This window comes from Daucus carota, chromosome 6, assembly GCF_001625215.2.
Source record: "Daucus carota subsp. sativus chromosome 6, DH1 v3.0, whole genome shotgun sequence".
Lineage (NCBI taxonomy): Eukaryota > Viridiplantae > Streptophyta > Magnoliopsida > Apiales > Apiaceae > Daucus > Daucus carota.
Window position 1 is genome coordinate 33,622,544 of NC_030386.2, and position 14,707 is coordinate 33,637,250.

At 34.0% G+C, this 14,707-nt stretch overlaps 1 protein-coding gene across 1 annotated transcript; it reads left to right on the forward strand.

Moving 5' to 3' along the window:
• Nucleotides 1–456: 456 nt before the first annotated feature.
• LOC108224371 (proteasome subunit alpha type-3) lies at nucleotides 457–12,100 on the forward strand. The gene is made up of 9 exons (XM_064079995.1): nucleotides 457–707; nucleotides 794–877; nucleotides 2,678–2,751; nucleotides 8,671–8,757; nucleotides 8,850–8,934; nucleotides 9,158–9,204; nucleotides 9,899–9,964; nucleotides 10,686–10,776; nucleotides 11,747–12,100. The coding sequence occupies exons 1-9, from the start codon at nucleotides 564–566 to the stop codon at nucleotides 11,816–11,818; spliced, it is 750 nt and encodes a 249-aa protein (XP_063936065.1). The 5' UTR covers nucleotides 457–563; the 3' UTR covers nucleotides 11,819–12,100.
• The last annotated feature ends 2,607 nt before the right edge of the window (nucleotides 12,101–14,707 follow it).

Below are 14,707 nucleotides of genomic sequence, written 5' to 3' on the forward strand. Positions count from 1 at the left end.
ATGTGTATTTTTTAGTAGAAAATTAGATATAAAATTATGATAAATTCTTTACATAATAATTTGAAATTGTATGATATTTGGTATGATTATGATTTGTAACTATATTTTTCATTGGTTGTTAGAAACATAAATATAAATTATGCTCACAGTACTTATAATCTCTCATTGATTTTAAAAAAATTTAGACAAGCAAAACTATGCGGAAAAAGAAGATTTATAAATAAGATAATTACTTACAATTATGTGATAAATGACATGTAATCATGAAAATTATTTATTTATAATATTAATTGTTATTTTTATTATAAGATAAAATGAAAAATTGAGGGAGTAAGAAAAATAATATTATAAAGATTGAAATATTCATCTGAATAAAAATATTTTTTAAATAAAATTTCACAAAATTCGCTTAAAATAATAATTAAAGTACTCTCATGATCAATTTTTCTTTAACTACAAAGTCGAACAGGTGGAATCGATATCTTGTTCCAAAAGAAATTCAGGCGGGGCAAGCAGTAAGAAAACACTAAACACAGTTTAGCAAGCAGCAAATCAGAGGAGAGATGGCTAGTATCGGAACAGGCTACGATCTATCGGTGACGACATTCTCGCCGGACGGGCGTGTATTTCAGATCGAGTACGCCTCCAAAGCTGTCGACAACAGCGGCACCGTCGTTGCCATCAAGTGCAAAGACGGCATTGTTATGGTACATCACTCCCTCTTTTCTAGGGTTTCGTGTCTTTCTGTCTTTGATTTTTTTTTATATATATTTTTGCTGATTGTTATAATTAGGGAGTTGAGAAGCTGATTGCATCTAAGATGATGTTGCCCGGATCTAATCGCAGAATTCACTCCGTTCATCGCCATTCCGGCATGGTACTTACTGTTTCTCTACGCTCCTTTCCCAGATACAGACCTATAAATTTATATTTGTGTGTGCGTATTGGTTGTAATGTATGTTTTACTAACTGATGCACCGAACGTGTTTGGGTTTTGTTTTGATTGTACAATTGAATTCAAAGTGATAACTACTGTATCATATAAACCAATGTATTACCATTTGGCTCGATTTATACTTTTGTGCCCATGTTCTAATAATATTATTATTACACTGTCGGACATAATCTAGGCTTTTTATCTGTCAACATTACTTATCACTGCCTCATTTTTGTTCCAGCACTTCTTTTATGATTTCTTTGGGGGATACACCCAAAAACCTAGGGCTGTGTGTGAATACTATTCACCAAGCCGTAAAACCATTTTGTTTTGATTGACCTCACAATTCACAAATCTTATAATTATCATCATTAACATTCTTCTCACAAATGATTATATAGTAAGTGGACCCTTTGGTGCTCTAGTCTATATCAAATATACTGTGAAAATTGGGATTAGGTTCTGAGTATAGCCTGCGCACAAGCTTAGGATTATTTTCACCCTTGTTGTTCCCACTCTCGCTTACAATTAATATCTCTTTCTCATTTCTCCGGTCTTTGGTTTAGTTTGTACTCCCTCTGTCACACCGGATTCTTTACCATTTCCTTTTTTGGACGTCCCGCTCAATTCTTTACATTACAAACCTTTCCTAAAATAGTTAATGGGTCCTATCACTTTCTCACTTTTCCTGTCTTTTCGCAGTACTTTTACTCCATTATCTCTCTTTTATATATTAAAAATCAACGGGTCCCACCACTTCACCCACCTTTTTTCTCTTTACCACTACTTTATACATATTTCTTAACCTCCGTGCCCAAACCCAATGTAAAGAATTGGGTGGGACACTATACGAAAAATACAAATTTAACATGTTCTTATAAAAAAATTTGCAAATTAGTTGCCCTTTTTCCTCATTTTGCCTTCTTTATTACGTCCTGTGATGATTCTACTTTCGTCATAAGTTCTCAGATTGTGTCATTTAGTTGGTCAAAGTGTCGATGTTATAGTCAAAGGATAAGTTTCATTATTGCCTGTTTTCTTAGCAAAAATTGTTCATGGGTTAAGAAAATGTCTAGCAGCCCCTTTGTTATTTTTTTGCGTGCAACGGATAAGGGGTGTTTTTTGAATAGGGTCTCTATAAAGTTATATGACTGATACAAATATGGTTGTCTAAGTGAGTTTGTTGAATGCATGCTGTGGATAGTGGGTGTTGTTCACGTGCTTTGGATAGGATGTTTTGTTCACATGCTTTGTATAGGGGTGTTGTTCATGTGCTTTGGATAGGGGGTGTTCTTTACATGCTTTGAATAGGGGGTATTGTTCTACTAGGATCTATAAAAAGGTATATGACTGATCTCAATCTGGTCGTTAAGAATCTCACACACCTGGGGGGTCAGTATTGATATTTTTCTACCAACATAATAGACAAAAAGAGGAAGAACTATAGATAAAAAATTAGTGAGGATTTTGCAGCCATTATGGAGTCGGCACCCCCAAAAATATTTGCCAAACACATTTGGTATGATATGGTTGATAATTAGGAAGATTGATTACTTTAGGAATTGTATATAAGTTTAAACAGCCAAGATAGGATCTAATGGGCTGTTTTTGTGTTCATGTATGTGACTGACATCATCATCCTCATATTGGAATTTTTTGTGGGATTTTTCTTTATTAACAATGTAGTGCTCATTTTGAAATTCTTATTTTGTTGCCATACTGATATGTTTTCTTGTATAGGCTGTTGCAGGATTAGCCGCAGATGGAAGACAGATTGTTGCACGTGCCAAATCCGAGGCTAACAACTACGAGAAGTAAATAGGCATTTTTTTTCTCTTAATAAGATTGAAATATTATATGGATTTGAGTTACTTGACAACTGTGAGCAATGCAAAGGGCATAGAAATTAGTAAAAAAAACACGTGATTAGAATATCGTAGGGTTATGATAAAGCAGGACCTTGTGAAATAGTCACAAGGGTCCCATACTCCCATCCCATACACGGTGATAACAATCCTTAAGGAAAGAAGTTTTGAACATAAAGTTGTTAATTTTGTGCGAGAGGTGGATGTTATTAGACCATGGTCTATATAGGGACAATTTTTAAGCTAAAAAAAATGCCCCTGGAATCTTTTTGTCCATTGCATTGAGTGATAAGTTGCTCATACCATTTAGATACCCAGACAACAGCTCTCCGCCACATTGATTGTGGTGCGCATGTCATAAAATATAATGTGCATCATATATACATATACAGGCCAACATTCAAGAGAGGGACTCCTTATATGGAGTTACATAGCGCGCCACTATAAATCATCAATTTTATTATAAAGTCTGTTATAGAATAAATATAAAACGTGATTCTAATATAAAATACTATAAAATAAATCTATTTTAAGTAATTTAACACTTAAAATTTGATTAAAAAAAGTATATTTTCGAAACTGATTCTACAACAGAATAATTCTGGATGATTATCATTCTGTTATAGAATCATGTTGAGATATTGCATAATTTTAGATGATCTTTGGAATAAAAAAATTGTATAACTTCGTTTTCGGTTTAATAATCAAAATTTGCAATTATATTTCATAAAAAATATAATAGAATATATATTATGTATATATTTATAATGGTGTGCTAAGTAACTCCATATAAGAGGGTATGCTATGGAGTGCTACCCTACATATACATACTGACAAGAATATTGGAAGGGAAAAAGTGTCCTTTCCATTGCTGGAGAGTCCTCATTATATAACAATAATACAAGCTGAATTTTCTCCTGATATCCAGCTAATTAGCAGATTTTCAGCCTTTACAACAGTTGTTATAGTCTAAACATGGAATGTAACTATTTACAATGACACCAAATCTGCTTATACAGCTAATATATCTAATATCTAATTAGGACTGCTAATACATTTGACACCCTCCCTCAAATTGATGCTGCTGGTAAATCTTCAAGCATCAATTTGCCAACAAGAAAGTTGTGGCGGTGACGTGGCATCGATTTGGTAAAAATATCAGCAACCTGTAGAGTAGTGGAGATATGTGGGAGAGTAATAACCAGGTGGTCATAAGCTTCACGAATAGAGTGACAGTCAACCTCGATGTGTTTCGTCCGTTCGTGGTAAACAGGGTTAGCTGCAATTTGAATGGCGCTGGTGTTATCAGCATGTAATGGAGTTGGGTGAGCTTGAGAGAATCCAAGTTCTGCAAGGAGCCCACGTAGCCAAATAATTTCAGAACAAGCAGCAGACATGGCACGATATTCTGCTTCCGTGGATGACTTCGACACACGGTTCTGCTTTTTGCATTTCCAAGATATAAGAGCATTTCCAAGAAACGTACACCAACCAGTAATGGATTTTCTAGTGTCAGGGCAGCCAGCCCAATCTGCATCACTGTACGCTTGAAGCTCGAGTGAAGAAGTAGCAGGGAAGAATAGGCCACGACTAGGAGTTCCAAGAATATACCGAATGATTCGTTTGACAGCTGATAGGTGGAAATGTCGAGGACATTGCATGAACTTACTTACTATATGTACAGCGTAAGAGATATCCGGTCGAGTAATGGTAAGATATATAAGACTGCCAACTAGCTTCCGATATAAAGTAGGATCAGAAAGTAGCTCTCCTTCTTCTCTGCTATATTTGACATTAATTTCCAGTGGGGTTTCAACAGAATTAGAGCCCTTGAGTCTAGCTAATTCAACCAAATCTTGAATATACTTCTGCTGATTCAAGAAGATACCTTTTGGTCGATAATGTACCTCTAATCCCAAGAAGTAATGGAGCTGACCAAGATCTTTCATCTTGAAAGTAGAATTCAACAGATTTTTAAGATGATCAATGGCTTGTATATCAGAACCAGTGACAAGGATATCATCCACGTAGACAAGAAGCACAACAATACCCGTACTTGTCTTTTTCAGAAAAAGGGAGGAGTCAAATTTACTTTGCGTATATGAAAAACCAAGGAGAGTCGATTTGAATTTTTCAAACCAGATTCTAGGTGCCTGCTTTAAACCATATAAAGAACGCTTCAATTTGCAAACATGATTAGTTGAAATAGGCATACCATTGGGAAGTGTAATATAAACTTCTTCCTTAAGATCACCATGCAAGAAAGCGTTCTTTACATCCATTTGAGACAATTTCCATGATTGAGACGCAGCAAGGGCTAGTATGGTTCGCACGGTGGTCATTTTAGCTACCGGTGCGAATGTCTCCTCGTAATCTATGCCATACTCTTGTCTGTTTCCAAGAACTACTAGTCGAGCCTTATACCGCTCAACGGAACCATCTGGATTAAGTTTCACAGAAAACACAAACTTGCTGCCCAGAGGTTTCGCAGATTGAGGACGTTCTACAACATCCCATGTTTGGTTTTCTTCAAGTGCAAGAAGCTCAGTTTCAATAGCTTCCCTCCAACACTCATGCTTCATTGCCTGTTTATATGATTTGGGAATAGGAATGGTGGATACAGTAGTTGTCAATGATACAGGATTAGGAAAACCATACCTATCTGGAGGCTGACTCACCCGAGTGCTATGTCTACGAGTGGCAGGTGCAGCTGCTTGAACGGGATCAGCAGCAAGGGAATCATTTCGAGGGGGTGGACTAGCTTGAACATGATCAGCAACAAAGGAATCAGTATGAGAAGGTGGAGTAGCTGGAAGAGGATCAGAAGTTGGTGTTTCTGCTATGGTATTCTGGTTTGGCATGATTTTAGTGCGTCGTTGATACACCAGAAGTGGTTTAGGTGATAGATGTTCAGATTCGGATGTCACTTGAGTGGATAAAGGATCTGTATACAGAGGTACAGCTGAAAATGTTGGGGAATGATGATCATTGTAGGTAGAGAAAAAAGGCTGATTTTCCAAGAAAATTACATTTCTTGAAACCCGAGTACGTCGTATAGTAGGATCATAACAGAGAAATCCTTTCTGGTGTAGAGCGTACCCTAAGAAAGCACATTTGTTTGACTGAGCTGTGAGTTTTGTGCGTTCATGTGGAGGAAGGTGAACATAACATACACATCCAAAATTACGAAGACCTGAATAATCTGGAATGCGACCAAATAATCGAGTGAAAGGTGAAACATGATTTAAGGATGGTGAGGGTAATCTATTTATGAGGTACACAGCAGTGGAGAGAGCTTCACACCAGAACCTAGAGGGCACAAATGATTCCAACAAAAGGGTACGTACAACATCGAGAAGATGTCGGTTTTTTCTTTCAGCTATCCCATTTTGTTGGGGAGTTGAAGGACAAGACCTTTGAGATATAATGCCATTGGCTTGCAAATACTCTTGAAACAAATGAGACATATATTCACCCCCATTATCAGACCGAAGAATTTTAATTTTAGTATCAAATTGGGTTTGAATGTAGGCATGAAAGATCTTGAAGGTGGAGAGTACTTCAGATTTGGAACGAAGCAAATATATCCATGTGAAACGACTATAATCGTCAATAAACGTGACAAAGTACTTATACTTAGCATGAGACACAACTGGTGACATACCCCAAACATCACTATGTATTAAATCAAAAGGTTGAGTTACATAAGATGTATGAATGGGAAATGGTAGAGTTTTACTTTTTCCAAGTTTGCACGAATTGCAATCGAATTGGACAGAACTAAGAGAAGAAAACTTTTTATTGCCAAGTACACCAGATTTCAACAAAACACGAAGAACATCATTATTAGGGTGTCCTAGACGCTTATGCCATGCATGGTAATCAATACGGGCAGAATTACAAGAAACAATAGGAAGCGAGTGACATGGCGAAGGAAATTGGATAGGAAAGAGACGTTCAACTTTAGGCCCCCTCGTGATCACCCTCCCTGACTGCTGATCCTGCACAACACAACCAGATTTTGAAAATGTCACTTTGCAATTATTTTCTACCAATTGACCGACAGAAATGAGATTAGTGGTAAGGGTAGGAGAGACAAAGACATCGGTCAGAGAGGAAGAAATATCACCAGTTTCTGTAATAGGTAAATGACTTCCATCTGCCGTACCGATTTCAAGATTTCCACAATATTTATTTATATTTGTAAGAAAATCAGCATTATTTGTCATATGATTAGAAGCTGCAGAATCAAAGTACCAAGTAGGTGTTTTGAGGGCAGATTTACCAGAAATTCCCAAAGTAGAAAATGCCGAAATGATCATTTGCTGAATCATTTCAGGTGTCACAGGTTGAACAGGAGCAGTAGCATTTCGTGTTGTACCGCCTGTACTTGAGGATTCAACCAAGGCTGTGTAGGCTGTCTCAGATTTCTTTGGTGGACGAGTAGGACATTCCTTGATTATATGTCCATCTTTCTTACAATAATTGCAAAACTTTTTAGAACAGTTTGAAGCATAATGTCCAAAACCTTTGCAAGAGAAACATTGAACATTACGCATATCTCTGCCTCTTGGCTTACCTTGTGTTGCATACGCCACATGAACTAACTCAGATTTCTCTTCTTTCATCGTGTCTTGAGTGAGAAGACGTTGTTCCTCCCGAAGCAGATCATTGAGACATGTATCCAAAGAAGGAAGAGGATCTCGATTCATAAGATTTGACCTAGTAGCTTCAAACTCAGATCGCAATTTCATAAGAAATTGATCTCTTTTAGTAGTTTCATGTACATTCTGAACTGACTTGAGGCCTTCAGCAGGTACAGAAGCATAGACAATATCAGCATATTCAACCCATAGATTCATGAAGTGTGAATAAAAATCAGAAATTGAAAGACCATCTTGTTGAAGTTTGCCTATGTCATGTTCTAGTTGAAAGCGACGAGCAGTGTTTTGCTGACTATATATCTTTTTGAGATAAGCCCACATCTCAGCTGAAGTCTTAAAAGGCCTTAGGTTCAATATAATGTTGGGATCAACGGATCCGAGCAGCCAACCCATGATTTGTGCATCTTTAGTTTCCCACTTAGCATATTTAGCCTTGTCTTTTTCTTTGTCAGGAGCAACAGTGGTGCCACTAACATAACCCCATAAATCCTTACCTTTGACAAAGATCTGAAAGTGAAATGACCATGCTGAATAATTTTTGCCGTTTAGGCGAACCAAGAGAGTATCATACTTATCGAGAGACATGATTCTGAGAGAATGATCAAGAGTAACTAGGAACAAGAATCTTTATCAAGATACAAGAACGATGAAAAAGAATTGATCAGAAACAAAAGGCAAATCAGAACTGTAGCTCTGATACCATGACAAGAATATTGGAAGGGAAAAAGTGTCCTTTCCATTGCTGGAGAGTCCTCATTATATAACAATAATACAAGCTGAATTTTCTCCTGATATCCAGCTAATTAGCAGATTTTCAGCCTTTACAACAGTTGTTATAGTCTAAACATGGAATGTAACTATTTACAATGACACCAAATCTGCTTATACAGCTAATATATCTAATATCTAATTAGGACTGCTAATACATTTGACACATACACATACATACAGATATGCAGACAGACAGACACACACATATATGATACATCATCAATATTAGCATATCTGTTACCGTTTGGTGTTATTTATAGGCATGTCATGTAATACTATATCTGTTGACTTTATCAAGGATTAATTATAGATGCACAGTAAAATATAGACTTCTGCTTTAGAACTATATTGTTTGTGATAAGTTGGAGTCAGCCAAAGACTTATCATGCGGACTTATTATTTAATCACTAATGTTGATTAATTGGTTATGCAGTCTATATGGTGACCAAATTCCGGTGAAAGAACTTGCTGAGCGTGTTGCCAGCTATGTGCATCTGTGTACACTTTATTGGTGGCTCAGGTTTGTTTAGAATTGCAGGGACATGCTTATTATATTTTACCTTATGGTCTCTTTAGTATGCTTTTTTGTACGCACTAATTATGATACTGCAGGCCATTTGGGTGTGGAGTAATTCTTGGAGGTTATGACAGAGACGGGCCACAATTGTATATGATAGAACCTTCAGGAGTATCCTACGTGAGTTTTTCCAAAGATAGTTGTACCATTAATTTTTTTATATGCTTTGAGTACTTATATATAGCTGTTTGAATATACTTCATATGCTTTATAGTACTTGGGTGTTGTTTTAGCTAAATTAGTACTTGGGGATGTTTTGCTTTGGGTTTTAATAAAATTTAAATTTAGTTTTGTAACAAGGTTGTAAGTTTTGTTTTTGTATTGCTGTGAATCGCTTCTCCAGAGATATTATGGTGCTGCTATTGGGAAGGGAAGGCAGGCTGCGAAGACGTAAGTTGTTTTTTATTTTTACTGCATACATGGCGGTCATGTGATATCTTTACTCTTACAATAGAAGATTGTTTATTTTCAAGAGCAGTAACTTTGATGATAAGAGTATTTTTTTATTTTTACTGCATACATGGCGGTCAGGTGATATCTTTACTCTTACAATAAGATTGTATATTTTCAAGAGCAGTAACTTTAATGATAAGAGTGTTTTTGTAATTTATTTTAGAAGATATATCTCAATATCCCAAGCTCTATTATGTACTTGGGGTGTCGTACACCTAACTCAGATTTGATTGTATGCACTGGCTATCCCACAAGTCACTTTATTGAATTTCCACCATTATGTTTGGCTGTTGCAAGCATTATAGTTTCTGCCAGCCTACCACTTCACTTGTAAATTTTCTGGTACACTGACCTTTGTGCTAATAATGCTGTGTGGGTCCTTTAAGTGCTAAATACAGTCACACTCGTTCAGATGTGGTACCCGTACACAACTAAATTGTTGTAGCATTACAGCATAGATTTGCCTGATCTTTGTTGATGTTCAAATTTAATCTTGGTTGTTTGATTGTAAGTTTATAAAGACTGAGATTCCTAATATTTTGTTTTGTATGGGTGATTATTCTTGTTAACTTTTCTTATGATGATAATTTTTTAAACTGATGTGCTCATAGTCGAATTATATGATGTACAGAGAGATTGAGAAATTGAAGCTATCTGAGATGACTTGCCGACAAGGGGTTATAGAAGTTGCCAAGATGTAAGTGCTACTTTAACATGGTAACGATTTTCCATTCTTCTTGATGATCTTAGTTTGTCATGGTATTTTGTTTTTGTGATTTAAATGCAATGTGACGAGATCCTTTAAATCTTGCTTTTTATGGCATCATTGCTGCCATTGCAATGCTGAGTATAAGCAGATATAAACTAATATATTCTTCTTAAGCCTTAGTCTTTACTCTTTAAGTAGGAAATAAGAACAATGTGGTCAACATGTTTCAGATATGTAGTACTCCCTCTGTCACATTTTAACTGATGTTTGACTTTCTAGCACATATATTGAGATGTAAAAAAACAATATCTACACTCAATAAAATAATTCAATTCTTATATCAAATAAAAGTTTAGGTTCTAAACTTTTATCTGATATAAATTTTATAAAAAATTATCATGTTTAGATGTGATTTTTTTAACATCTTAAAATACGTGTAAAAAAGTCAAAAGCAGTTAAAATGAGACGGAGGGAGTATCATTTAATTGACATTTCTCTAGACTATACATATTTTGTCGGTGCAAGAAGCAAGTTGTTATCTTTATCAACTTAGATATTAAAACTTAATTTATGTTGTCTTCAAAATGCTAAAAGAAATGGCAACATTACAAATTATTTTAAGTCCCTTTGGTGTTTACTTTTTTATTTGCACATTTTGTGCTGATTCAAATACTAATACACCTTGCCGGTTTTTCTTATTGCCAAGCAGAATTTTTGGTGTACATGATGAGGCTAAAGACAAGGCATTCGAATTGGAAATGAGTTGGGTTTGTGACGAGTCAAAACGCCAACATCAAAAGGTAATATGATTTCAAGTTTTTGTGGTTCTTCATCCTTCCCCTGGATATGATTCTTGTATTATTAGTATTATACATCAGATATCTACGGTAATAATGTTTATTGCCTGTTTTAAAAGTATATACATAGCTTTGTATAAAAATAGAACAGGAGATAAACCCATGTTGGTTTTTAGAATTTTCTTAACCAATCTCAAAGTGGTCTATTGTAAAACATTAGTGGGGCTTCTATGGCAGTGCAGTCACAAGCCTGTTTATCATCAGTTAATTCATACTGTACATAATAGAAAACATTTTAGATATCAGGTTCTGTAAAAACATTTTCGCAACAATACATATTAATGAAGTAATGTATCTTAGAGCACATAATTATATGCTCCTAGATTCTTTTACATGAAAAGAGACAGAGACATCAAATCCTTGTTGAAATTCATGACTAAATTGTTTGAGACTATAAAAGGAATGATCCAGGTTTCTGATTTATACAAAATAAAGATTAAAGAGGCATGTTTTGATTCGCACATCTACTCTATATGTTTGAATCTGCTTAAATATCTTTAAAGCTGGAGGCGAGTTGTTCCCTTAGGTGTTCCTGTCAACTCCTGACAGCCTTTTCGTGCATCTTTTCCTGTATTGTAGTTAAGTGATTATAAGAAATAGATGAGTAGATGATTAAAAATTTGAATCTTTTTTCTGATGGCATTGGATATCTGAATTTTAATAATCTAGTAATAAGCACTTAATACAGTACAAGCTGGATACTCTGAACGTGCAAACATATTTTTGTAGAATAACACAATATTCGGATTAAAGTACTTTATTAAAGTGGTTAATTTGCATATTGGTTGTCAAAAATGTGTTGTTTATAAGGTGGTTCGTAATTTTTACTTCTTGGTTTGAATATCTTCATATCTTCATGTTGTAGTTATAATTAGAGTATCTAATATTCTGTCTGTAACTCTGTATGTTGTAGGTTCCCGATGAGCTTTTAGAAGAAGCCAAGTCTGCAGCAAAAGCTGCACTTGAAGAGATGGATGCTGATTAGTTAGCAAGGAATGTTTACAGTGTTTAAATATGTAATTCTGTCTGGGCATCTCTTCAGATTATCAAGCTTAAAATGATGGGTTAGTCTAATCCAGTTTAAGCTAACCCCAAAAATAGTGCTCAAAGCTTAATTATTCACTTGACCTAGAGCTAGCCCTGTCTATTTTCGGAATGTAACAGGACTATCTTGGATATGTTAATTGCTGCTTCAGTATTATGTACTTACTTGCACTGTATATGGTGCTTTTATGATCTCTGTGCACTATATATGGTGCTTTTATGATCTCTGTTTGCATGTATATTTCATAGCACAATGTTCTGAACCCTAAACAGGAAAAATTAATATGCTTGGTGCATAATGGGAACTTCATTATAAAATTATCTCTGGTAAATTAGATTTAAAAGCTAAATTAAATATAATGTTATGGGTTGTTACTTGCTACGTCTATTTATTATCTTAAACAATAAAAATCAACAATTTTGGATTCATTCTTGACATTTTCCCCGTACTTTCGCCTATTTAATAAGAGTATTTTTACTCATTTAAAATTTTTAATGAAAATTTTTAATACATGTTATAAAAAAAAAAGAAATATAGAGATTATGTAAAAAAAAATGTACTCAATGGTATCTTTCTATAATCTATGATTATAGCCAATCTCGTAAAAAAAATTAAGAAGATTTCATATTATTTATTATCATATTTAATAATTTGATATATTTTATTTATAATAATCTATAATATTAATAAAACACTATTTCTAAAATATAGTTCATGTATGATTGAAACAAAATGTTTCAGGAGTTCAACAAATATTACACAATATTCTACATGTCTTGCATATCAAATTTAACTAACTACTTTTAATTAAATACAGCTAATTATGATCTAATGAATAATTATTTATTTTATGATATTTTTGACGTGTTATCTCATATATTTTTGATGAGATAAAAGTTTTAGATCTGTTTTGAATAATCTCAATTTAAAAAAGATATTAATAATAAATTGTTAATATTTTATTAAAAGTATAACTAGCATAAATTTTTGATTTTAGTAGTGCAATCATTTTTGCGTATTCAATCTATAAAATAACAATTTTGTATTCGTAGTAATTTATATTAGGCTTAATTATACATTTGCCCTTGAAGTATGATCATGTATACACATTAACCTTTGAAGAAAAAAAGCATACACATCAACCCTTGATGTATTGAATGTGTATATTTTGGCCTTGCCTCTTCAAAAATTAATAAATCGGTTGACCAGGGACATCATAGTTGAGGATAATCTTGGGAGTAAAGTTTGGCATATACATATTAGGGCCCTGTACCCTGACAACCGCGTGTTAGATAAGAGTTATCTAACACATTGTACGGGGGCCGTTAGATTTATATTTCAAGGGCCTGGATCCAATTTGAGATTTTAATGTATCCGTTATAAATAACCGCGGATAGGGAAAACTCCCTTCCGCGGAAAATATCCGCGGATACATTAAAAACTCAAGATTGAATCTGAGCCCTTGAAATATAAATCTAACGGCCCCGTACAGTGTGTTAGATAACCCTTAACTAGCACGCGGTTGCTAAGGAATAGGATCCTACATATTATGACGATAATTGTACAAATATCATTACTTGGATAACAAAACACACTGTTCTTAAAACCCTATAGGAGCTTAAATATTATGTGTTTATTTGGGTTGGGTAGGTTTGTAAAAGCCTTATCTACTGAAATATTTCAACGTATGGCTTTTTTAATAAAAAAAAAATATCCACCACATAAATTTTATTCTATTTTAAATTAATTTGAAACTTGAAATATTTTATATTTTAAATATTTTAAAGCCTAATCTACTGAAATATTTTAATTTAATTTTATATTTTTGTTAAATAAATTAAGTTTAAATAAAAAAATAAAATTACATATAAGTTAATTGTATATGTATACTAATATTACGGGGCTGAAAATTTGGGATCCGCAATTTAGCTTCTGCGGAAATTACCCTAGCTGTGATGTCCTGGTCAATTGTGTTTTTAAAGAGGCAAGGGCTTGAATGTACACATTCAATACATTGAGGGTTGATGTGTATGATTTTTTTCTTTAAGGGTTTATGTGTACACATGATCATACTTTGAGGTCTAATATATAATTAAGCCTTTATATTACATATTTGTATCTAATAAACTTTTGGCTTAATTATACATTAGACCTCAAAGTATGATCATGTGTACACATAAACCCTTAAAGAAAAAAATCATACACATCAACCCTCAATGTATTGAATGTGTACATTCAAGCCTTTGCCTCTTTAAAAACACAATTGACCAGGACATCACAGCTAGGGTAATTTCCGCAGAAGCTAAATTGCGGATCCCAAATTTTCAGCCCCGTAATATTAGTATACATATACAATTAACTTATATGTAATTTTATTTTTTTATTTAAACTTAATTTATTTAACAAAAATATAAAATTAAATTAAAATATTTCAGTAGATTAGGCTTTAAAATATTTAAAATATAAAATATTTCAAGTTTCAAATTAATTTAAAATAGAATAAAATTTATGTGGTGGATATTTTTTTTTATTAAAAAAGCCATACGTTGAAATATTTCAGTAGATAAGGCTTTTACAAACATACCCAACCCAAATAAACACATAATATTTAAGCTCCTATAGGGTTTTAAGAACAGTGTGTTTTGTTATCCAAGTAATGATATTTGTACAATTATCGTCATAGTATGTAGGATCCTATTCCTTAGCAACCGCGTGCTAGTTAAGGGTTATCTAACACACTGTACGGGGCCGTTAGATTTATATTTCAAGGGCTCAGATTCAATCTTGAGTTTTTAATGTATCCGCGGATATTTTCCGCGGAAGGGAGTT